Consider the following 26,104-nt stretch of genomic DNA (forward strand, 5'->3'; position numbering starts at 1 on the left):
CAGTCTTGAGCCAAGTTGTCTTTATCCTAAGGCGCATGTCACTGCTTCAAAGAAAAGAATCCCAAGCGGATTTGTATTTCGCTACAGATAGGCTTTTCAGTGTTCTGACATGAATACTCACCATACTATTAATGTCACAAAAAGCTTGCCCGCGGCAATTTTATTTATTGAGAAAATTCGGAATAAGCACGTTTGTAGAAACATCGATCCTGCCTTGCTCTGTCTTGCATGATAAGTGTGTAAGTGTGTGTGTGTGTGTGTGTGTGTGTGTGTGTGTGTGTGTGTGTATGTGTGTGTGTGTGTGTGATGTGTGTGTGTGATGTGTGTGTGTGTGTGTGTGTGTGTTAAATTGTATGTTGTTAATCTTATACTGTCTTGATGTTGTTGCTTTTGCATATATGTATTTCGCTTGTTGATCTTTTCTCCTTCTTTATCCCTTCTACAGATCTCCGTATCGTCCGCCAAATACAATATCAAATTGCTTTTAAGAGCACGTGTATAAGCCTTGCTTGTTGTGCTCCATTTACTAATTGACTGTGTGCGGCTTTGTTATATGAAAACATTTTCTGATTAAAATTGTTTAAACCATAAGTGTTTGTCTGTCTGTCTATTTCCCCCCAAAAAAAAACGCTTGGTCGAAGTACCGTAAAGGTAACGTTTTGTTTTGTCATGAATTAACCGTTCCAATAACCCCCCATTCCTGTTTTTGATTCTGTCTCGACAGGCAACTTTCTTTCGTTTTTTTCTTTTCACTCTTCTTTTGCGTTTACATCCCTACCCCTCCTCCCCCCCCCTTTACACACATACAAAATAAAGGAAAAGGGCTGAGTTGTTTTTATATTGGCCTTGTAATCTACAATTTGTGCTTTTCATAATTTCTAAAACATTAACCTAAACGTAGTCTCCGTCGTTAACTCTGTCAACGGCCAGAAACGTTTACAAGTTCTAATAGGTCGTTGCATAAATTGTCTCGCAGCCATTACTTCACAATGATCAAGCCACTATATTGCCCACCCTCACAATGGGGCTATCGGCTAGGGTACCCATCCACCGTAAACTATTTGCTTCAATTGGTGTCCACCCTCCGCAATGAGCCTTTAGTCCGAAGAGCAAATAAAAGACATGATAAATCGTCATCACTTAAACTTTTATCTCTGCTCAGCAAATGTATGACCCGCCCTCAAACCCCGACACCCACACAATCGTACAAGTATGAAGTTCGTCTACCTCTCTTCTCCCACGCATACACGATTTGTGACCTTTTTCAAAAACCATAATTTGAGCCATAAATCCACACTTCACTGAATTACCTGCTATGCGAGTTGGCGGACCCACTGGTCAGATTGGACACGTCCGAGTTGAAGCTTGTCCACCCAGAGTGCAAGAGTTGACCGCTACCTCCACCCCCTGCCCCACCAGCCTGTCGCAGCGACAGCAACCGCTTGTCCACCGGCGGCCGTAGTAGCACTCTGCACAGACACACACAAATAAGCACAACCACATCAGACTAAAATTAGCTCGAAAATAGTCATCTTATCGAGAAAAACATGTCCAAAAGGAGAGAGACCACAACTGACAGCAACACCAGACACCAAAAACAAACAAACAAACAATAATAATAATAATAATAATAATAATAATAATAATAATAATAATAATAATAATAATAATAATAATAATAATAATAATAATAATAATAATAATAATAATGTAGTGGAGGAGTGGAAGGGTAGTAGTAGTAGACACACGAAGCCCACACAGCGTCTTGTTTCAACTTTTTATTCAAGAAAACAATGCAAGGAAACGTAGAGGCCGAAGGCGAAACCCGTAGACAGCAAAGCAAGTGTAGTGTCGTGTTCAGCTGCTAGGAGCGAATGCATGCTCATGCCGGTGTCCGGCCTATACTTATAGCCCCGGCGCGGACTGCACAGAAAGCACCGTCCGCCGAGGATAAAAATCGCCTGAATACGGCCAGAAACACGGAATCTGTGTTTCTTACACTTGCTTTACCCTACGTTATTTAAACAAATACATAACCAATCATAACAAACAATACATCAAATTAAAGCTACGACCTTTAGCTTTCCATTGCAATAGATAACATTTCGTAAAAATTTATATTTATTTAGTAGGATGCAAAAACAATGGTCCCAGTGAAGGCACTGAACCAACTTCAGTGCAGAAAATTACAAAACTCTCTAAACTGGAATAATGGACAAACTCATAAATCATACAGATAAAAAGAAGAACCCTAGACAAACATCATGATATGCGTTACTTGGGGGAAAATTATACATTGACTTAGTACGAAGCGGTAAAGTCCGAAAGTAAATGGAATCGGCTAAATTCCTGCGCGAGTACCTGTCTGCATAAATTAGCAATCTTTTCAGAGGAACCAAGCATCACTCATTACAACCAAATCCTTATAAACAAACTAAAATCATATGCAACATAGGTACGGGATATGTAATAGTGATGCAAAAATGACAAAACAATGATTGAAAAGACAAAGATGAGTTTGTGAGAATCAATTTCTCTCGACGATACATGAAAACCGGTCAAGGTCAGAGTGACGCTTTGGTCAGTTCGAAGCATTATCGTAAATAACACAATAATATGCAGCCATCCAGCCTAATCAGTGACTTCTATGCAAACCTAAATATAATTAGGACCGTATCAAAGATAAAAGGGACTTTGAAAGATAGAAGTTAGGTAGATATATAAAGAAAGGTATTGTATTAGAATTTGCGCCGGCAAGGTGCGCGCGCATCATCGTATCGTCTGCTATGGGATGGGTTATCCCGTTTGTACTGTACACAAGGCTGTTTCGCTATGCGATGATTAGAGTGTTTAGGGTAGCGAAGTGCACTTTGCTACATCCCCCCCAACTCTTTTACATATCAGCGGCCGCGCTGATTTTAAGAAAAACAGGAAAGCCTAAGGGCTGAATTTATCAAACCATCTTAGATTATCCAAAAAGAGAAAAATTGCGAAAACTTTGCCTATGACTTTCACATATGTCATTGAGAAAATCGACAGTTACAAAAACATGTTCTCGTGATCAGTACCAGCTTTGCTAAATCAAAAGTGAGGCCTGCATTTTACAAAGTGTCTCACATATGATCAAAGTACTGCGTCAAAAACATAAAAGTGCAAACAATCAGGAATTTCATGGGAAAACATTGCTACAATTATCAAACCATGGCAATACAAAATGGGAATGAGATGACTTAGACATACGGTTCAATCATCTTGACAGTCAATTTTCCCCACTGAGAAAAAGTAACACAATGTCAACACTACCATACAAAAATGCAACCTTCATCCCCACCAACCCGTTTAGTTGATAATATAGGATTTCTCTTTCAATGTGCGCTGTTGTATGCACAAGCTCAACACTCACAAAAACTCTCGCTCACGGCTTTACAGTAAAGGCTGTGTTTAAGACGTATTTTAGGTGAAAAACGTAACAGTTACAAAATGGACAGATTCACTAATGAATGACGTAGTTACCTGACACTGTTAAAATGATACATCATGTACAATACACCTGACACAATGCAATGACATCCAACATTACAAATGATCTGTACCAAGCCTATTTAAAGGTAACAAGGTAAATCATAACTTAGTTTACGCTTAAGAGAGCAATTAAGAAAGTGATGATACAGGGCCTTATTTGAAGGTCAGCAAGTATTCACTAAATTACTTTCAACCCTAGGTGGCAATTACCATCAGATTTGTAGTATCTGCTTGTGCCAAAAAAAAATCTTTCAATAAGCGCAAACATCCGCCAACACATTCCACTCAAAGCATCATGACAAATAATCGCAACAATCAATATCAATCATACCAATGCAAGAAACATGGCATAGCATACATGAAAATGAACATTATCAAACATCAACAAATTAAACGGCAACAAAACATCCGGCAGTAAACACACCTGCGAGTCTCTTCTTGGACGCAACACTTGCGTCACTTCACTGCCGCGAACACCGAGGAAAGTCTTATGTAATACTGACCACATGGCTAACGTCACCAGCCCAAGTCTGTATCCGTCAAGTCCGATATGACGTGTCACACTAGCTAAGAATGGGATTGCACGCGCTACAGCCACTCGAGTACAGTATATACACTGGCTGAGTCCTGTAGGCTCTCTACACCGTCATACACAGTCCGTTGAATAAGGGCTATAGTCACACTCACCAAATGGGCACCACACAGTTCCATCAAGGTCACACAACCGCAAAATAACACTTCGTCGAAGGTGGCGGCCGGCTTTTCTCGCAGGAAGCGGCACATGTCACGCTTCAGGGATTGTGGGTGGAGTCCTGTGGCGAAGGTCTTGCGCAGCGTATTGTCGTTCAGTGTGTTGGCCTCGGCAGCATTGGTCTTGGCCCACACAGCGCGTAGGTGGCTGGCGTACTCGCTAACGGACTCGCCGAGACCCTGTTGTCGTCTGTGGAAGGCGGCAGCCAGCGCGACACTATCTCGCTGGTCGCCCCACGTCTGCTCCAAGATGGAGTAAATTTTGGCTGGCGTGTTGACCTCCGCTGCTGGTCGCCTGATGACCTCCTGTCGAGCCCTTCCGTCCAGCGCTCCAAGGATCCATGCCGCTGCAGCAAGTGCAGGGACCGTCTGTAGCTGCAGGATCAGCTTGGCCTCCTGGATGAAAGTCTCGGCGCAGTCGCCCTCGCCGGTGAAACGCCTCAGCTTGCAGAGCCGCAGGTTGGGGGTGTTTGCCTCGTCCGCCATGTTTGCCTGTACTGTCTTCTTTCAGTTGATGCTTCTGTACCCTGCTGCGCAGCGCCAAATGTAGTGGAGGAGTGGAAGGGTGTAGTAGTAGTAGACACACGAAGCCCAAGTCCAAGCGTCTTGTTTCAACTTTTTATTCAAGAAAACAATGCAAGGAAACGTAGAGGCCGAAGGCGAAACCCGTAGACAGCAAAGCAAGTGTAGTGTCGTGTTCAGCTGCTAGGAGCGAATGCATGCTCATGCCGGTGTCCGGCCTATACTTATAGCCCCGGCGCGGACTGCACAGAAAGCACCGTCCGCCGAGGATAAAAATCGCCTGAATACGGCCAGAAACACGGAATCTGTGTTTCTTACACTTGCTTTACCCTACGTTATTTAAACAAATACATAACCAATCATAACAAACAATACATCAAATTAAAGCTACGACCTTTAGCTTTCCATTGCAATAGATAACATTTCGTAAAAATTTATATTTATTTAGTAGGATGCAAAAACAATGGTCCTAGTGAAGGCACTGAACCAACTTCAGTGCAGAAAATTACAAAACTCTCTAAACTGGAATAATGGACAAACTCATAAATCATACAGATAAAAAGAAGAACCCTAGACAAACATCATGATATGCGTTACTTGGGGGAAAATTATACATTGACTTAGTACGAAGCGGTAAAGTCCGAAAGTAAATGGAATCGGCTAAATTCCTGCGCGAGTACCTGTCTGCATAAATTAGCAATCTTTACAGAGGAACCAAGCATCACTCATTACAACCAAATCCTTATAAACAAACTAAAATCATATGCAACATAGGTACGGGATATGTAATAGTGATGCAAAAATGACAAAACAATGATTGAAAAGACAAAGATGAGTTTGTGAGAATCAATTTCTCTCGACGATACATGAAAACCGGTCAAGGTCAGAGTGACGCTTTGGTCAGTTCGAAGCATTATCGTAAATAACACAATAATATGCAGCCATCCAGCCTAATCAGTGACTTCTATGCAAACCTAAATATAATTAGGACCGTATCAAAGATAAAAGGGACTTTGAAAGATAGAAGTTAGGTAGATATATAAAGAAAGGTATTGTATTAGAATTTGCGCCGGCAAGGTGCGCGCGCATCATCGTATCGTCTGCTATGGGATGGGTTATCCCGTTTGTACTGTACACAAGGCTGTTTCGCTATGCGATGATTAGAGTGTTTAGGGTAGCGAAGTGCACTTGGCTACAATAATAACGAGCATTTATAAAGCGCCTTATCAGAAGTTCAAAGCGCGTGACAACAATACATGTATACAAAAATCATACAATCACTGTCAGATTCAAACAACACATCATGCACATCTCACATCCCCAGACTCTATACTAAGGAACTATCCGTAGTGTTGTTGGAACAAGTGAGTTTTCAAATTGGACTTAAAAGATGAAATGGATGGAGAGTGACGTAATTGAAAGGGGAGTGAATTCCATAACTGAGGTCCATAATACGAAAACGTGCGGAAGCCATGAGCCTTGCGTTTAAAGCGACCTTGACGGAGAAGTCGAGCATCATCAGAAGAACGAAGGGTGCGAGAGGGAGTGTAGAGGGAGACCAGTTCAGAAAGATAGGCAGGTGCCGATTCAGAGATGATAAATCAATAAAACAAATCAAACAAACAAACACACAAATCAAACAAACAAAACGGAATTTAAAAAACACCACCACCACCACCAACAACAACAACCACAGGCACCACGTAAAAACAAACAAACAATAGTGCTTTTAGTTATGCGCTATAGAAATCTCCTTAATAAATAAATCCTTAATAAATAAAACCCCACAATTGACTACTTCAAAAAAGTCAATAGGTTAGTCTATTCCACTCCTAACCAGCTAGGATGTCACAAATTTAGTGGGTGGATTTTTTTTAACCAAAGAACAAATATTGTCATTTTTTTGGATAATGTCACTGATAGATAGCCAACGCCTAACTTAAACCTGACAACAACAGCAATTCCTGTAAAATGTCTACGAACTTGCAGCTAACTTTTGCATCGTAAAATGCCCAAGAATATGATGTGCTTCTGCAACGAATTTCGCGGTTGAAGACACTCGACTGAGTAAACCATATTCTTGATTAAGAAGCCCTACTGTGCGAGTGCAAACACGGCAACAGAAATCAGCAAAGAGGAACCAAAGAGCGATCGTCCATACTAAAAATGCACACAAAGCTGTTCTCACACATCGTACACATGTATTGGTTCCGGGAACGACCGCCATAGCTTGTTGTTTTGATCTTCGTTTGCGGAAAGGAATGCCAATCCAACGCATTCTCCACAAAATAGGCCCTGACGCACTCTGCTCGTCCACATACAAAAACGCACGCGTTTTCTTCAAAACCGCACGCGTTTTCTTCAAAACCGAAGCACGTTACACCTTCAAAATCGTACTTTGTGACACAATTTCATTCTTAGCTATGTTTCCTCAAGGAACCCCGGTCCGCCGCATTCTCCAAAAATAGTGGGGTAGGTCCTGGCACACTCTATTCATCCAAACGCACAAATGCTTTTTTCCTTATTCAAAAGGATCGCACTTTGTAAAACAATGCACGGAAGATAAGACCTGGAAGTTACTACAGGAAGAAATCCACAGCAAGGAACACTCGACAAATACAGTCGTCACAATCACACAAATCGGACTCTCGAAAACAAAACAGCTAGCCCAGTAGAGACACACGGAGCTGAAGCGAGACAGATTCCAGAGGCTGTGGACCTTGACCAAACAGTGAACAGTGGAGTAAGCAAAGGGGTCAATGAGGTGTGAATGATCACGTTTCGTTGCCCCTCGTTTTGTCCCCTACTCTGTGACTGTCTCAGTGTTTTCCTTGCGGCCTTTTATGCTTCCCGCCTTGTTATTCTTCTGTTACTGTTTTCTTTCCTTGGCAAAACTTCGCGTGACTCGTCAATCCTTCTATTTCAATAAGACTGAAGCGAAGGTTGGCTGAAAACTGAACGGTCACTCACACGGGCGGGTTTGATCGGACACTGCATGCATCAAACGAAGCTGTGATCCATGTATGCTGACCCGGTCATCTGCCCTACAGATCGCACCATGAATTAATCACGCTACAGGTGATAACTAGAAGTCCAGTTACACATCACAGATGTCCGATACAAACAACGACTCAAAAGAAATCTTGCACAGGGTCAGAATCTTTAACAATTATTTCTTTCTTTATTTGGTGTTTAACGTCGTTTTCAACCACGAAGGTTATATCGCGACGGGGAAAGGGGGAGATGTGATAGAGCCACTTGTCAATTGTTTCTTGTTCACAAAAGCACTAATCAAAATTTGTTCCAGGGGCTTGCAACGTCTATATATATATACGACTTGTGTCTGTCTGTGTGCGATGCGCGGCCAAAGTTCTCGATGGATCTGCTTCAAATTTGGTGGGCTTATTCAGAGAGACCCCGGACACAACCTCATCGATGAGATATTTCAACACGTGCTCTCAGCGCGCAGCGCTGAACCGATTTTGGTTTTTCTGTTCATTTCACCATTCCCAGTAACTCTTCCTTATCTTCTCCAGTGTTTTGCGTTTATCTCCCTTCCTTCGTGTGGCGTCAATCCATATTCCCGTTACTACGTTACTATTTTTAGAAGGTCACTGCACGTTACTATTTTTAGAAGGTCTCCAGTGTTTTGCGCGTTTATCTTCTTTCCTTCGTGGTCCCAGGCGCAGCCTGGTATTCGGCTCTACTTCTTCCCGGCGAAGCCCGTACTCGGCGAAGCGGGTAATCATCTAGTAGTACAATATATTACCTTACTGGGAGAATGCAAGTTTCCAGTAGAAAGGACTTAACATTCCTTACATACTGCTTGACTAAAATCTTTACAAAAATGGACTATATTCTATACAAGAAACATTTAAAAGGGTAAAAGGAGAAACAGAATCCGTTAGTCGCCTCTTACGACATGCTGGGGAGCATCGGGTAAATTCTTCCCCCTAACCCGCGGGGGGATCTTTAACAATTGTATTATTTTGTTACTACAATAGTAACATGTATAAACTGTCCATGTATTTCATGAAATCGTGATTTGTTTATTTCTTTTAGCGTCTTGGGTGCATTACTGCAACCAGAACATACAAACATACAAACAAACAAACCTGCAACACGTTTTTCTTTCTCTTAGTAATTACAACGAAAGGACAGATAAATCGTGTATATTTGTGCCCTTACCCAGTAACCTACTTTTTCATTTACTACTTAGTCAAGTGCAACACCTGTTGTGAATTATATTAGTTTCCTGACAGGGTTTTTTCCCACTGCGACACAGACCTTTATTGCGGCTATAAAATCATTTTATCAATTTTCACGCTCGGCCTTCAACATTTTTGCCATCCTAAGGTAAGAGCCCTTTCTAATTGTACTTGCTTCCTTTCCATGATCTTCGTCCCTTACTTCTTTTTTTTAATTCTTCGTAGCCTTACAATTGCAACACTCACAAAATTCCGACCAGGAAGAAATCAGTTAAATATACTCGCTAACCCCTCGATGAAAAGGCTTTATTAATTTTCTTCCCTTTTCATCCATAAGGCTGCTCCGACCTTACTGGGTGCAGTGATTTGTCCGTTGTTTGAAATTAAACTCCTCTCGGGGACCTACACGCATAATAAAGAGACTGGCCCACTTACATGAGGAACATGCTAAGTGCTTTTGCTATATGAGATTATTACTAAGCGTCGCAGGAATCCGCTCTATAAATTTCACCGAGTTTTTAGGTGAGACTTCTTCCACCATTCTTTCACCGTGTGAATAGACGAACATGTTTTCGGGTCTGTTTCAAAGCCGACATGTTCCACCGTCTACATTTCAAAGTATCACCTGGGGGGACCGCTAACCCAGTTTATTGTTAACGGTGGTTACGATACAGTCAGGCTAGTGTTGGGGAGTAGTGTTCTTAAAAGTGACATTTTACACTGTCTCCACATTTCAACGTTGCACTGGGGCACACTGTTTATGATTGAAGGTGATTTAGCCACTGTCGGGTTAGGGTTGAGGCTTGGGTAAGTCAATGTTATGTTGTGTCTCATATTTAATCTTTATACCTCTTTGTGCAATATCGTTTTTGCAATTGTGAGGCATCCCTAAAGGCAAATTTCTGTTTTGTAAAGACAGACAATAAAGTGTGAGTTCTGTTATTAATGACACGTGCACAGTAGATGTCATTTGACCCGAGCCACTGGTGGAAAGAGACTGACTCTTTAAGCTTTGCGTTCAAACTGCACCGCAATCAGCCATCTTGACAAGACAAGTTACGTGCAGCTATTCATATACAACCACAGGCATTATTAGAAATAACTGTCACTCTTTCTGTCACTGGTGTTTCTAATTTCGGTGCAAAAAAATACAACTGTCATTCTCTCTTTCTTTTTGCTCGACCGTTCAGAATTCTCGCATAAGAAATAACTGTCGTCGTTTCCAAGGAGTTATCTCTCTTGTAATAAAAGTTTGAATGGTTTATGTGACACTATCGCTGTTTTCTTTTGCACAAACACGTCTTGAGGGAAAAGTGAATAGAGAAGTATATTTTGCAACTGACAACTCCACATTATTTTCCGTATTCTTTACCCCAGATCAGCCAATAAACAAAACCTCCATAGAATAACAAAAATAAAAAATAAAAATAAAGACCACCTCTAAAATATCAAGGCTTGCAGTCACCTCGAAGTTACAAGTAGCATAATCCGATTCTTTTGGTTTAGCCCGACGTGGTACAATTCGACTGAGGCACACTTAAAAGAAGGAAAAGTACTAATATTAAAAACGAAGTTGAGCACACACACACACAAGTGGTTATAAAACATTCAGCACAAAACAATAACCGCCACTTCATTCACCACCACCACCACCAACAACAACAACAACAACAACAACAACAACAACAACAACAACAACAACAACAACAACAACAACAACAACAACAACAACAACAACAACAACAACAACAACAACAACAACAACAACAACAACAACAACAACAACAACAACAACAACAACAACAACAACAACACCACCACCACCAACAACAACAACAGCAGCAGCAGCAGCAGCAACAACAACAACAACAACAACAGCAACAGCAACAACCACCTCTATTCAAGACAGATCAAAGACATCCATAACTCACCCATCGCTGTCACCATGTTGCGCCTGGCCTAGGCTGTTAGCTGCACACAGACAGGTATAAATGTTAGATCGTGAATACCATCGTGAATATCATTATTATGGACAACTGGGACGTCAACATCTAAGCGGATGTCGTGTCGAACGCCTGACTTTGTCTATGCGCTGCCGTATCCGTGAACTTACAACCAGTCAAGATGTGATGACTCATCTTTTTAATATCGCTTGCTTTTAATAATACATTACAATTGTTGGTTGTTGTTGGCAGGTCTCAGGATTTCATCAGTTTATATCTTCAACTCATAGCAGCTACAAGCGCGAGAATCAAACACAACTTTTTCACAAAGAAACAGGGGGGAAGGAAACTAAACTAGTGCGGGTTCTAACGTACTATGTATGATCTACCTGTATAACCAGATACCGAGGAAAATCGAAGCAAAATCAAAACGAAACAAATATGATGGAATAGGCGAATTTCGACTGCTAGTCAGACCCTATGCAGTATATGCAGTAAGGGTAAAAATGACACAAATCGTTCACCATGTTCGTCTTGCATTGCATGCCCCGTGAACAAGGTAACACCATTGTGAGACACAAACGTAACTCGCTAAAAGTTTGTACCGTGCGACATAACTACCATCAAAGCTACAGTACAAGGGATGAAAAAGGCAACCACCTCCTAGGCACACAAGGGAAAACCACGAACGAAGATCGAGTTATGATGTCGCAATGTCACAAGGTTTTTTCTTTCCCTCGAGAACTAGGCGTTCACACCATAACAACCCACACAAAGCGACTCTGCTCTCCTAAAGGCAGCAACCCAAATCACATTTGGAAGCACATAACATTAATCCAAGGCGGGTTTCATCTCGCTTGAGTTCACACGACACCATCACAGCACTGATCTGCTACACATTAGCGGCACTAGTGTTACCCCACCTTCAAAAGAAAATCTACATGGGCCGCAATTCCCTTACAAACCAGTGTATTTACCATCACGGGCTACCGAAGCGGGATTCCCATTGGCCCGACCCAGCGTGGGAGGACAGGTTATAATCCTCGTGCAAAGCTCAGAAGGGGGGTGGGGGAGGGGGGGGGGAAGAGGGCGTGGTCGTTTCTCTGTCTGACCTGGAGGGAGCCGGTGGAGCGGCGGGTATAATGTCTGACGTGGTCTGGGTTTGAATCTGTTGTGGATGACAACTTTCACGTATTGCTGACTGACTGAGGCGGTGTGGGTACACTTTTTCAAGTTCAGTCAGTCAAGTTCTACCTCTACTTCGAGAGTCAGTGCGCTAAACTGGCTCAGTTGTGACGGAACTATTCCCTTATCAGCGAAAAAAAGCTTCCTGGCTTAATTTGGCTTGTGGAGGATTCCCAAAGCAAAGCATCCTGCTGTGGGTTTAGTTTGCACTACCTGTTGCAAAGCGAGAGGGACAGTGCGAAGGTGTGTTTGTGAATTCAGGTAATTTGACCCAAGAGTTCGTCACCCAATCCTAATGTGTAATCAGGTCTGACGGCACTCCATTTCGAGCAAGTTGAATGTACGCCCTCCCCTCTCTTTTGACTGTTTCGTCACCGTTATAATGGGTTCAATATATGGTCACAGCAGGTAGGGCGTTAGGGGAACAATTAAAGTTCGCTGTTTAATTTGTGTATGAAACCATCGACCTAGCTAGGTCATCCTGGTCATCGTAGGGAGGAATGTACAATGTACTAGGAAGGGCTCAACTGGGTGGGAAGAAAGTGCTGCGTTAGACTGGTTGAAGTTAAGATTTGTTTCAGATTTCAACCAATCTGAACCGCTGCCCTAGTCCCAACTAGTTTGGCACTTTCTTCCGCAACTGAATTTCCTTGCAATTGTTCTAAAATCGCATGTAAACTAACATCTCCAGCTTGTTATCAACAAATGTTTGTCGTCAGAAGAGTAATGAAAATCAATTGAAGATCAGGATGAAAATACCACACATGATTCATGAGGAAGAAAAATGCAAGTTTGCAGTCACATGCCAGGTATTCAAGATTGTCCTCAACAGTCTCTGCAGTAACACAAATTGAGACTGTTGACACTTTGCTAGAGAGCAGCGGCTAGTCCAAATCTGGCACTTAATTGAAATTAGTTGCACTTAATCAGTAATTCGAACCATGTGTTTCTTTATCAAGGTGCATTAAGCTCACTTTGCCTTTTCTCAACTTTAAAAAACAACAAAAAAAACTTGAAAATTGTCACAAAAAGGACTCCCGATCATACATTTTGTGCGGGATAACCGACACAGAACAGCGACAAGAGAACAGAAGCGGGGACCAAAACCAAGCCTACGCACACGCCAGGCGTTAGTCTGTGTTATGCATGGTATATGCTTACACTGTCTGTGCCTACCGCCTCAGTTTTTGGGACAAGACAGGTAAAACCAGTCCACTTTGTCATGCTCTGGCTGTGGGAGGTGGCGTTAAAACGCTCCGGTCGTGATGGGGGGTAGGTAGTGATTTGTTTTTCTCAGTGCACACCGCTTTTCTATGGGCTGTTTGCGCTGCATATATTTATCCAGGGGTAAACTGCTAGGAAGTGGAGCGACATGACGAGGGGGTGGATGGAGAGGAGGAAGAGGAGGAGGAGGAGGAGGAGGGAAGAGAGAGAGAGAGGGGGGAGAGTGGTGTGTGTGGGGAGGGTGTGTATGTGTGTGTGCATGCGTGTGTGTGCACGCGTGTGTGTGTGTGTGTGTGTGTGTGTGTGTGTGTGCGTGTGCGTGTGTGTGTGTGTGTGTGTGTGTGCGTGTGTGTGTGTGTGTGTGTGTGTGTGTGTGTGTGTGTGTGTGCCTCAGTCTATGCTTGTGTCTGTGTCTCAGTGTAAGTATCGTCTTTCCGTCAAGCGTGTGCCTGCGTGAGGGAACGGTTGCCATTGTCTGTCGATACAAAGACTGACTGCATTACTGCACTGTCCTTAGACTAAATCTGCATTTACCTCCATCCTTTCCCAAGGAACGCCAACACTGACTTTCTACCCTTACCTGTATGAGCTCTCCCCCCTCCCCATCCCTCCATTTCTTGAAGGGTACTGACCAAGAAGACACGTAACAAGACAAGCTGTCCTAATGATCACTATCCATCTTGTGCCCTGTTCACACCATGTACCAGTTCACTTACAAGTCAGCGTGAAAGGGACAGTCAGTAGTGATCCATTGATTCCCCCCCCCCCCCCAAAAAAAAAAAAAAAAAAAAAAAAAACCACCTCCATGACAGACACCGCCAAAAACACGGTGTCAACGCTGACCCCGATAAAAGACACCCTGCTGTCAAAAAACACTTGCACTCTTTTCATTTGCCCCCTTATCTTTACCCTTATACCCTTACCTGTACCCAACCCCACCGGGGACATCCCCCCCCCCCTCGCCCCCGCCCCAAACTGGTTTCTGCTGCATCATGACATGACACACTGGGAGAAAGCTGGCTCGTGCAGAGTCATGTGTTGGTGTTGGACTTGCGATGAGAAAAGTTGAAAAGTTCGTTGCCTTAATTTTAGAGAACTGAACTGAACGGACCTTCATTTAACAAGGATGAAGGTTTTAAGGCTGAGTCTTGGTTTACAATCTGTAATTGAAACGAAAAAACACAAACAAGAAAAAAAGACTTAATTTATTCTAAAACAGCAACGCCAAAACAACAAAAAAATCAAGAAATACAAACACTACTTACTATACACACGCTTCAAATGTATACTTTATAACAAATGTTCTGTAAGAGAGAGAAACTTTAACTGATGTCGAAGACGTAATTCCAGTATATGTGTGCTAAGTGTTTCACCATACAAACAAAATAGGCGGCATTAAAATCATTAATCTGAAACGTTTTTCAGCGTTACAAATTTGCAGCGGGTATAACTTGTCATTTCAAATGCAAACGAGCATTGGCGTCCTGGTAAGCTCTAGGTTTTATTCAGGGCACAAACCTAAAAGCCTAGCAAACGAAATTGATACCCATGGGGTGTCTTTGTTTAGTCTCTGTGTAATGTTCCACAGCAGAAGCTATTGCATTAATCACATTGCAGTGAGACAGGAATGTTGAAATATTAGGAAAGTCAGAACGGCATTTAACGAACAAAACAAAACAATACAAAAAGGACAAAAACAAGAGGGGGGGGGGGGGAGACAGTGGTATTTTTTTCTCGACATCTAATTCTTTGTTCAAAACTATTGTGGACAAATCTGTGAGGGAGGGGGGGGGGGGGCAGTGGTATTTTTTTCTCGACATCTAATTCTTTGTTTAAAACTATTGTGGACAAAACTGTGCAGGGGGGGCAGTGGTATTTTTCTCTCGACATTGTCACGATTTAGTGACATAGACCAAATAGCCTGGACCGCCAACTCGTCACGTGACCCTTTGAGGTTACGACGCTCGACTTTCAGGGGCGCTTAGCGTCCGGTTTGAAAGGCCAGCGATTCGAAGACAGTGAAAAGAAAGCACGCTCCAGTTATTTGTGACAATGGGAGGTGACAATGAACTGGATTTTCCAAAACTCCAAACTAAACTTAATATAATAATAATAATAATAAATGAGCATTTATATAGCGCAACATCATAACTTTACAATTATGCTCTTTTTTAAGATGTCCCTCTATAAGTTATTATAAACTTAACAAAACTCATCGAAAAACATGTTCCTTATGCACTTTAGCTGAGTTTATTTTAGCATTTTCAGAACTCACCTCGGCAACTTCGTCCATGTTTACAATCGACACCGGATATGACATCCCCCTGATTTCTGAAAGGCCATGTAAGCGTAGGTTCCTAAATGCGAGAGGCCGCTACCTCGTAATAGAGAGAAAGAGCGGAGAGAGAGCTAGTTGGCGGTCCAGGATAAATGATCTATGGTGACATGGATTGAGAAACGAACACTCTGTGGGATGCCTTTCTCGAATTGCAACGAAAAGCGCCTGTGCTTTTGGCGACGGGCTGGTTTCTGCTGACCGAGCTTGGCACGGGGATTTCGTTTTCTGCACGCCTGGCTGGCATGCAAGGGGCGACATTGTGTACAGGGGTTCCACGTGCGTGATTTTGCTGTCTGGACAAAATCAACAACTGGGAACTGAGCTGTACGTGTGACGATAGTGATTGGTCGCTGGAGTCACGTGATGTTTTTCAAGGTGTTTTGAGGATGACTTGAAACGACACACTTGAACATAAGCAGCAAGATAGGAAGGGTCGGTGTCTTTACACCCCCGGTATAGGGGTGTGTATAGGTTTCGCTCGATGTGTTTGTTTGTTTGTTTGTTTGTTACACCCCCGGTATAGGGGTGTGTATAGGTTTCGCTCGATGTGTTTGTTTGTTTGTTTGTTTGTTTGTTTGTGTTCGCATATAGATCTCAAGAATGAACGGACCGATCGTCACCAAACTTGGTGAACAGGTTCTATACATTCCTGAGACGGTCCTTACAAAAATTGGGACCAGTCAAACACACGGTTAGGGAGTTATTGGTGGATTAAAATTATCATCTTAATGGTCAAAGGGAAATAACCATTCTCACTCAGTCACTGCCACCAACTGAGAAGGTTATTTCCCTTTGACGGGGGTGTTTTTCCTACGTCGGAGGAATTTCTTGTTTTCCTAAGAGTTTGATGGTATTCAACACGGGATATAGCATTTTATGTCAACGTGCCGTTCTGCTTATACAGTAGGGCTGTTAGGAACGTCAAAAAGGGACCACTTTTCGCTGTTTACATGTTGCTGACGACGAGGCTGTCAGGTTGTTTCTTGGCTGAGCGGGGGAAAAATTCCCACGCATGAAGTAAATTCAACAGAAGAGGGAGTGTGGCAGGAAAATCGTCGACGGACGAAAGCCATACAAAGGAAGCGGATTCGCTTAAAGGAGAGCTACTTACATTAGGCTGTTAAGGTAATAACTCGTTATTTAACGGTGTTGACGAGTCTATGTTTGTGGAATGAAATACTCTGTTGTTCTTTCCAGGTTAGCGCATAATATGCTCGTTGTGACGCTAAAAGTATAATCTGTATATGGTTATTGCAGATATGGAGAGAAGGAAGGAAAATAGCTGATTTGTTGTTTTAAAAGTTCGTTTGTGCTGGCCACGTGCTCTATGAAATATGTAAAGGTGACATGTTTGAAGGTGGAGGGTGAAGGGTTGCGTGGAATGTTTCGTGCACCGATGCTTTTTGTTGCAGTCTACTCAGCGGTAACCGGAACATCTTTATCTGGTATCTACTACCTACATAACCTGGTGTCGCGGAGCTGTATGCGGTAACCTGGTGTCGCTGTGCAGTATGCTGTTGCTGCTGCTGGGATAACCGGTGAGGCCGTCACCGTCGGCAGGGGTCTTCCGGCAGGCAGTGACGTCACCTACACGACCACCCGTTGTCTTCAGCAGCTGAGTGAGGCGCCTGATTTCCCCACGGTTCCCTGCTTCGTTCCACGCCGACTGGCACTACAATCAACGAAGCAGTAGTGGGGAAGGACTATTTACGGGTCGCCCACTCCGTAACTAAAAGCTAAGTGCACCATGTCGTTGCGCCTTTTACCACCAAGTCATCTTTTATTATTTGTGATTACATATTGGAGTGGTAACAACGTGGGGGTGTGACACCTGCTTAAACCAGTGCTTTTTGGCAGAACAGTTAACTTTCCTGTCTATACACGGGATCAGCGTGTTATTATCATTTTCTAAACTTTAACTGGCATTTTTTGTCAGTGACTTTTTTACGTTTTGAACGTAAAAACATCTTTTGGAGTGAAGTCTCGAGGGAGGTGGCGAGATAGTATATAAACAAGCGTCTGAAACTTATACTTTTGTTGATTCTATCTATTTGTATGACTGCGAGAGTGGATCGTGGTGTGGTTAGTTAGTTAGCAGTAACTGACCTTTCATAATCACCTTCTGTGATCTATTGAAACGTGACAGACATCTAATTCTTTTGTTCAAAACTATTGTGGACAAAACTGTGCACTGTACAAAAGAAGCTATGTGCATATGAAGACATCCCACTAATCTTATCTCTTGAAGTAAGCAATTTAAAACACGACGCCCAGAATAGAAACATAACAAGTAAAGCTTACAAAAGAAGTAGATTGTATATATATGCACAAAAGAAACGCTCAGGCACAACATAAAATTACAAAAGAAGGAAAGCTGACACAAGAAACACGTTGCTCTAATTCTGGTTGATCCGTAAATCAGTTGCAACTCGTGCACATCTGTGCCCGGTTATTAAATGTGCAGTCGTATACATAGCTGGAAATGTTATCAGTTGACATTTTAATATGGTCAAAATGCACCGCAACGAATACAGACTCCTGATAGTAATAGAATGTGTTAACGTTTAGATACAGTAAGGCTTTGTTACAATTGCATGTTATATTTTGAATTCTATAACCTAAAACAACCACACAAGGAACCGACCAAACGTGGTCGTTATAGACCGGTAGTCGCTATGGAAAGGTGAATTATTATACAAAGTGAAAAAAGCCTGATCGGGGATCGTTTAGCGCTGTCATAATGGGGAAGTGGTCGTAAAAGGGCAGGTTCGACTGTTAGGCCAAAAATAAAATAGGTGTGGTTAAGGTAACATAGCCAAACAAAATAGGGTAGGAAGGTAGGCAATCACTTTTTTTTTTTAAACTTTTTTTTCTAATGTGTACAAATTAAACCTACTTGACAGGGAAATAAGTGTGCGACTCGGGCGATTTTGCTTTCATTGCGTTTTCTGCACTCGGTTTTTTTTGTTTTTTGTTTTTTTGTTGACAAATGTAATAAAAAAGTTATAGGGTCGGCCCCTAAAAATAGGGTAGGTCGGGTTAAACCACACCTATTTTTTTTTTAGGCCTTATACGAAAGTCTGTTAGAAATTTAGAAGTAGAACGGACGGCACTGAAAGGTTTAATAACAGGGTGGCATTAAAATGAAATGACATTGAAGCCTCCGGCTACCTTGATTCCTGTATTCACTTCCAAGACGTGAATGGGAGGACAGAGGAAAGGCCGGGATGTAAAGCAAATGCCAGAACACAGAAATGTCACTTTAGCCGCGGCAATGACAGAGAAAGACAGACCTTGGGGCTATTTTGCCAGTGTTCTGGTGTCTTCCTGCTGTGAAATATTCCTGTCAGGTCTAAATAGGCATCATTGATTGAACAAGAGAGAAAAGCTCCAACAAATTGATCGCACAAGCAGCTTCAAATGATGATACCAAGCTCTGAAGGTTCATTAGGTTTCTGTGCTTGGGCCAACAACAATAACAACAACAACAACAACAACAAATATAGAATTAAAAAAAAAGAATAAAAGAAATAAAACCATGAAAACTATTTTTTTCTCTCCTTCATTCTCGAAATGGTATGCACATGTTCACATCTTCAAATCCTCATGTTACAGAAGTGGGAAGGAGCCTAGGGGTAGGATTTTAGTGGGGTTGGGACAAGAGGTATGGTTCCTGTAGCTCGTTTGTCAAGCCTTTCTACCCAGATTGTATGCGTGATTTTAATCCCTGATTTTCAACTTTCCCATGCAACATTTATTTGTATCACTGGTGTCCAACAGCTTTCCAGACAAAATAAATCAGTTACCCTGGAAGCGAAGAAAAATTAAAGATATATCTTAATGCTTTCCCGTGTGAATGTTTTAATGCGGCATTTATTACTATCAGTGGTATCCGACACCGGAGGGCTCAGGTGCACGAACCAAAAGTGGGTGCCACCCAAACGGGAGAGAACAAACCGCGGGGTCTGATTCGTTAAAATCAAAACAAATCTCAATTTCAACCAATCGAAAAGCGCGGCTGGCTCCCACCCGGTTGGTACCTGTCTCGTGCACCTCGGCCCAGGTCGCCTCAAGAGCCTGGAAGCGATGATAATAATGAGAGACACTCCGCTCAAACAGTGCATCTTTATCCAAACACCACGGTGAGTAAAGGAACTCGAACACCCCAGAAGCCACAATGTGGGAAAATCGTGCCGAGTAAAAGAGGCAACCTTCAGTTTCTACACAGGATCGATAAAACCCATTTAGTTCCAACACTCGGCACAATCTGACGCAAATCAATGCAGAGACACTTTACCTTGTTAAAATAATTGTTCAAAGAGAAATATTTTCATTAGCAGTATAAAGTTCTACAAAGTAAAGGCAATATCTAGAGGTATAGAACAGTCAAGAGAGATATTTCGATGAGGTTTGAAGTCCAAGTAACGAAGGAAGAAGGATAAATGCAAAGTGTCAGTCTACAATGACATTCGATTTACACCTTGATACATGAACAAAGGAATACATTCGAAGAAATACATTTGTGTGCGAGCGCACGCGCGTGAATATATGCGCGTGTGTGTGCGTGCGTAAGTACGCATATGTGTGTCTGTCTGTTTGTCTGTCTGTGTGTGTCTGCCTGCCTGCCTGCCTGTCTATCTGTTGGTAGGTAGATATGTACGTACCGTCGGTACGTATGTATGTACATATCTACCTATGTGCGTACATATAGAGAATACTACATGGCTTGCTGTGTTGTACCAGATTTACGCGAATTTTTTTTTTAAATATTGAACTGCGAGCGAAAGCGAGCTGTTCACTATTTTAAAAAGCAACGAGTGTAAATCTGGTACGAAACAGCAAGCCATGTAGTATTCTGTTTATCCTACATACTGTACTTACGTGTATTTTACTGAAAATGTCCTGCAGTCGAGGCAGCTAAATTGAAGACGCTTGTTTTGGAACCTCGATCTCTTCTAAGGCCTCGTGCAATCTATTACGTCAAAGCAAAGAAACGTCACTCTGAAAGTGTGGCGTGACGTGTTAGTTCTAAAGATTCATCGAGGGTAATTAGCGAGCGCAATTTTTGTTTCTATAATGACGTTTGTCTCGGTGACTTTGGCATCATAAGCAGTGGAAAAACAGGTCCTTGCCAGATTTGCTTGACATGACCTCATTTACATGATATACACACGTGTGATTTGAACGATTATTAGGCTATCTCACGGGTGTCTCTCTCACGTATGTAGGATAAACGTGTTAGTGTGATTGTGTGTGTTAGTGTGTGTGTGAGGGTGTGTGTGTTAGTGTATGTGTGTGTGAGTGTGTGCGTGCGTGCGTGCATGCCCATGTGTGTATGTGTGTGTGCGCATTTATGTGTGTGTGTGTGTGTGTGTGTGTGTGTGTGTGTGTGTGTGTGTGTGTGTGTGTGTGTGTGTAACAAAAATATGTACTTCCGGCAACAAACCGAAGATGATAGCAGACAAGAAAAGCATCAGTTTTTCAAATTCTCTCTAATTCAGTTGTTCAAACGTCACTAGCCTCGGGGCAGTCGACCTTGGGACATCTTTTTCTTCTTCGTCGTCGTTTCTCATGAAAACTAGCTTACAAAGAAAGATAACGCCATTCAGATAGCCTAGTTACTCTTATCACCACTTCCTGCTTTGACTGCTGCAATTTTGAAGATAATTCAGACAAGTAATAATTATGCAATTATATAACAATTAGGCATCCAGACAGAGCATTGGGAATATCTTGTCTGTGGATCTGTGTTGCTAAACTACGTATCACCGCCAATCTTGCTAATTTTGCCAATCTGGATTCGATGTCCGAAGTAAAAATTCGCAATTACTTGTGCGTTTAACAAATCAAGTTTTAAAATCTATCGAAAAGGACGAACCGCGAAAGACTTGGTTTGGCTAATCTCCAAAACGTTCAATTTTTTCCCCTCTTTTTTTTGGTACAAGTTGGAATGATTGTCGACAAACATGACCCCATGTGTTTAAGAAACAAATCAAGCGATCAAGACGCTGAAAAGGACATTCCACGAATGGTTTAATCTCAAACACGTTCAAGTTTTACTTCTCTATTTACATACTGAGACAGCTTTCCGAGTGAAAGCCAAACACACTATAGCCAAAAAAGCGATAAGTACTGAAAGAACAAAGTACGAATGATTGGTTGCGCTAATCTCGAACACGTTCAAGTTATACGTCTACGTTTAATCTGCTGCGACTTCCTCATAAAAAGCCATACATTATCTAGTGTTAAGTGGCAGGGTTCTTCAGTTTCTAATAATCCAGGCACTTACTTCTGAATAACAAATTGCTTCTCTTGTCAACATTATGTGCACGCACTCGTTTTGTAAAGTTCAAAATACTTGAGTCTGATACTACGTACTTCTGTCTGTTTTGAGGATAATTCTATCACTATGTTCGTGACTGTCGAATAGCCGGTGGTTCTCTCACAACAAAAATGTTTTGCTCTTAGTTAGTAACAATAGTTTTGCACTTGCAGCCTTGTTGAAACAAAAGTGTGAAATAATGTTTTGTCTAATCGATCTTTTTGCACTTAAATCGACGCCTTTGCTTTTTTTTCAGGCCTGTTCCAGAGTAAAATAAAATTCAAAAAATTATAATACCAATACAACGTCAGTATAAAAAGATTCAGCAAATTGATCACTTTAATTGAACCCAATCGTAAAAAAAGAACCAAACAGAACAAAATAGCATAAATAGAGTACAATGAAATAAATGCTGGTTAAAATAACACTTTTCCATTTGAAAAACAACTCACATTGTGATCGTGAGTCATGACGGGTCACTAACAGGTTTATAGTGTGGCATTCTCTACTCGTTTTCTTCTGTCTCGCAACTAACTGTCATGTGAAGAAAACAAGGCTTAGCCTACTATCGAGGTCGTTGGCTTCAGGTAAACGCCACATAAACGTGTATGCGTTTTCGGCGGCTTTTTTGTGTGTCAAGTTCCTTGCTAAACTCAGACGAAACTTTGTGAACAGGCCAAGAAATCCTCGCATGCGTTAAAAAAAACCAACTCTCACTTAACTGTAAACAAGATTAGAGACTAATTCGTCAGTGTACCGCACCTGAGAGAGTATCGACCGGAAAAGAACAAACATAATTAACCTCACCTTCTCAGTCATCAAGAATGGTGCTGGCTCCATTCAACACAGTCAAATCTCTCACGGAATGACAATACCTTTTAGGTCACAGTAGAAGAAAGGCGTGCACCACTGATACCACCAGCACATGCAGAGACAAGATATCACAGTTACAGTAACCTTCGCACTACTGCCGCACTTCTTCCAACACTACACCTTTATATTTCACCAGCAGGCCTTGAAGTTCATATTTCTTTATAATTATTCGTCCCGCAAACAATGATGTTCATATTCCTTCATGCTTCTTCTGCGCAACTCGCTGTACTTATTCTTTTTAGTAGTCCTGCAGACCTTGCCGTTTGCGTACGTGCGCATGCAGTCTTCATCCTCTCCAGATCCCTCTCAGCTCTGCACGCATCCACTTGACACAAGATTAAGAGTGAAAGAAAACCGTCCACCTTCGATATCTAGGCCACATCATTCGGTTTTCATGGTCTGTTAACTGCTTGCATATTCAACGCGCAGTTCTCACACGCGGAAATAATGTTCCCCTCTCTCTCTCTCTCTGCTTTTTCTTTATCCTCTCCACCTTCTGCTTTAAACCTCATGTTCGCGGCCGTAAAAGCAGCCAGCTTGGAGAGCAAACAGTTTGAATCACCATCAGTCTTTTGAAAAAGCGCCGCCATGCTCGAATGTGACATGCATGGAGGGTTTTGCTTCAACAGCTGTTTGGGGCTGTCGTTACTGAATAGAAAATATGAGGAATTGCGCGCAGATCAATCAAACGCAACACAAGTTTCTTGTTTTCTAAGTTTTTGATTCCTTGGACGCATTGCATATATACATATATATAAAAATAGAAAGTTATAATGAGAGCGCTGCTAAAAATGCCAAAATGTGCACTCGATCGCTTGTACTTTTCAAGAAAAGTTAAATATAGAATGACGTCAAGAGCGAGAATGCATAGAGATTATACATGAGCAAGGGAGATCATCCTTTACTCTGTGTGTGTCTCCAACATATATCAACACTTGGGTGCAAGCTTGTTTCTTTTTGAAAACGTTGCCCCAAAAAGCGTTCGTTCCACGTATGGGCGTTGCAAAATCAAGACGAGAATTCTACTCGCGTCTGAAGACATGTAATTTCTGAAAGACTTTAATTTGTCTGATGTCAGACGTTTCTTTGAAGGCACACTCCTTCTCGGGAAAACAGATTTGATCACCATCTCAGATCCAGGTTTTGTTTTTAAATGGGATAAAACCAGCCTTCCACTTGGTCACATACCAAAAACCAATACCCTGACCTGAGTATGTTTTTCGGTTCAGAGAGGATAACTGGAAAGCTTGTCCTCTTACTCTTCTTTTTATTGCCCATGATATTTCTGATCTGACAACTCTTATGTAAACAAAAACGATCAAAGTTAACCGAATGTGAAAGTATAATCATTACACAAGAAACATGACAATAGAGTCCAACTTGACTCACTGGTAATAAGGCCAACAAAAAAAAGTTGCATGTTTCTGGTAACATGGCTACAAAAAATAGGGTAAGTAGGTAGGTAGGAATTTTTTTTTTTCAGGGTAGAAAATAACTATACAGTGACGTAAAAAGACTGGACTTACTATACAAAGAGAAAGACAACACATTACAAAACAAATGAGACAAAAGGGATGCGGGGTTATCCCCCTTGTGTCGTCTGCCGTCTGTTACTTTCGTTTTGACGCTTTTTTTTTCTCTATTTTTTTTTACAAATTTGCAATAAAAAAAAATTCTAGGGTCGGCGGGAAAAAAATAGGTAGGGTCGGGTGACCAAAAACATACAACTTTTTGGGGGGGCCCAATCGATACACAAATGTATACCAACTGAGTCTGTCAGTTACAACACGTATCATGGATATGTCATACCGTTGCGCGAACATTGGTGGGTACTACGGATCGTCTAGAATCTCAATTTACTTGTAACGCTAGCAAGATTCACACACATTGATAAATCAAAACCGTTCAAGATCAAAACGATTCAAACAAGTGATCACGCCTTGATGTCAAGGACTGCTTGCCCGAGGCTAGACTTTGACAGCCCAGAGATAGCATGTGAGCCTCCAACTGAACTCCATGTGTTATACTTATAGTGCCCCCGGGCAAAACACGACTCCATAAAATATAGATCTTGAGCTGCGGTTTCTTCAGCTGTGTGTATATTGGCTTAATACTGCGTGAGAAAGCGTCAGATGGGGTTTGCACGAAATACAATAAATATGGCCTTTGAATTACGTCAATGTACACAGATCATACAGGCATATCTTTACTTAACAACCAATACCGTGCCTCTGTAAAACGTTAAACTCAACTGGACAGTTTATAAGCCATTTATCTTCTCCAGCAACTTTCAAGCATGCTTGTAAGTTATTAAGACTTCACGTTTTTAAACACGTCCTTGCCAATGTTTTTTTTTTTTTTTTTTTTTTTCTTTTTTTTTCTTTACAACGGAAATATTCCTTACATTCCTTGCCGATGTTAATTATGCAAACATCATGCAGAAACATTTACATGCAAGCAAGCATCGAACACTGAGTAACATTAGGCGCTTCATGCTGATAGAGAAAAACAAGCTTCTTGTTATATTCACTCGCAGAACATTTTTCTTGAGTGTGTTTCGGAGAGTACATCAGGTAATACAGATCTATCTATTCTTTAAGCTTGGAGCTCCCTGGAAAAAAGCAAACAAGGGTAAATGTTTACTATGGGTGGCTGTTTGCACACTACCTGCTACATGTATATATATGCCCCCTAACGTGCTCTTTCTGTGCTTGATTGTAGGAGTCAATTTCCTTCCTCAGAGGACGCGCGAACTAAAACCCCGGTGTAGGATCCGGTCCGGTCCCCCCTCTGAAGTAGTCCCCCGGGGGACCAATTCGTGGCAAAAACTGCTCTATAATGGTCCCCCCTTAGACATCCAGCCTCGTTTTTCTTAGGCATTCAAGCCATTTTCAATCTATATCTTCGTCCGGTATTATGTAGTGCACAGACAGCAATCTCTTTGTTTGACTATATTTTGCAGAAAATAAAATAGATCTGAGTTATAATGCCGTTCAAAAGAAAAATCACATGAAATAAAATGAATAATAAATAAATACTGATAAGAAGAAATGAAACCAGTCTCTGATTCTTTCCTTTCTTTTCTCTGAAATTGCTGGTAACATTACTAACATTGTAACAAGAAAAACGAGGCTGGATGTCTAAGGGGGGACCATTATAGAGCAGTTTTTGCCACGAATTGGTCCCCCGGGGGACTACTTCAGAGGGGGGACCGGAC

General features: G+C 41.8%; 1 protein-coding gene across 3 annotated transcripts in view; it reads right to left on the reverse strand.

Annotated features, from left to right (window-relative positions):
- The window catches only part of LOC138958454 (serine-rich adhesin for platelets-like), a 156,640-nt gene that overhangs the window by 38,685 nt on the left and 91,851 nt on the right, over positions 1-26,104 (reverse strand). The window contains exons 1-3 of one of the 3 annotated variants that reach the window (XM_070329621.1): positions 22,822-23,363; positions 10,934-10,973; positions 1,311-1,469 (exon numbers count right to left, since the gene is read on the reverse strand). Coding sequence is in view for 1 of the 3 variants with exons in the window: in XM_070329619.1 (XP_070185720.1) it covers positions 1,311-1,469; positions 10,934-10,973 (199 nt within the window). In the remaining 2 variants the exon portion in view is untranslated. Of the gene's footprint in view, positions 1-1,310; positions 1,470-10,933; positions 10,974-11,605; positions 11,899-22,821; positions 23,364-26,104 lie in introns of those variants that run through there. The other 2 variants (XM_070329620.1, XM_070329619.1) reach the window with 2 other exon arrangements.

This window comes from Littorina saxatilis, linkage group LG2, assembly GCF_037325665.1.
Source record: "Littorina saxatilis isolate snail1 linkage group LG2, US_GU_Lsax_2.0, whole genome shotgun sequence".
NCBI classification, from domain to species: domain Eukaryota; kingdom Metazoa; phylum Mollusca; class Gastropoda; order Littorinimorpha; family Littorinidae; genus Littorina; species Littorina saxatilis.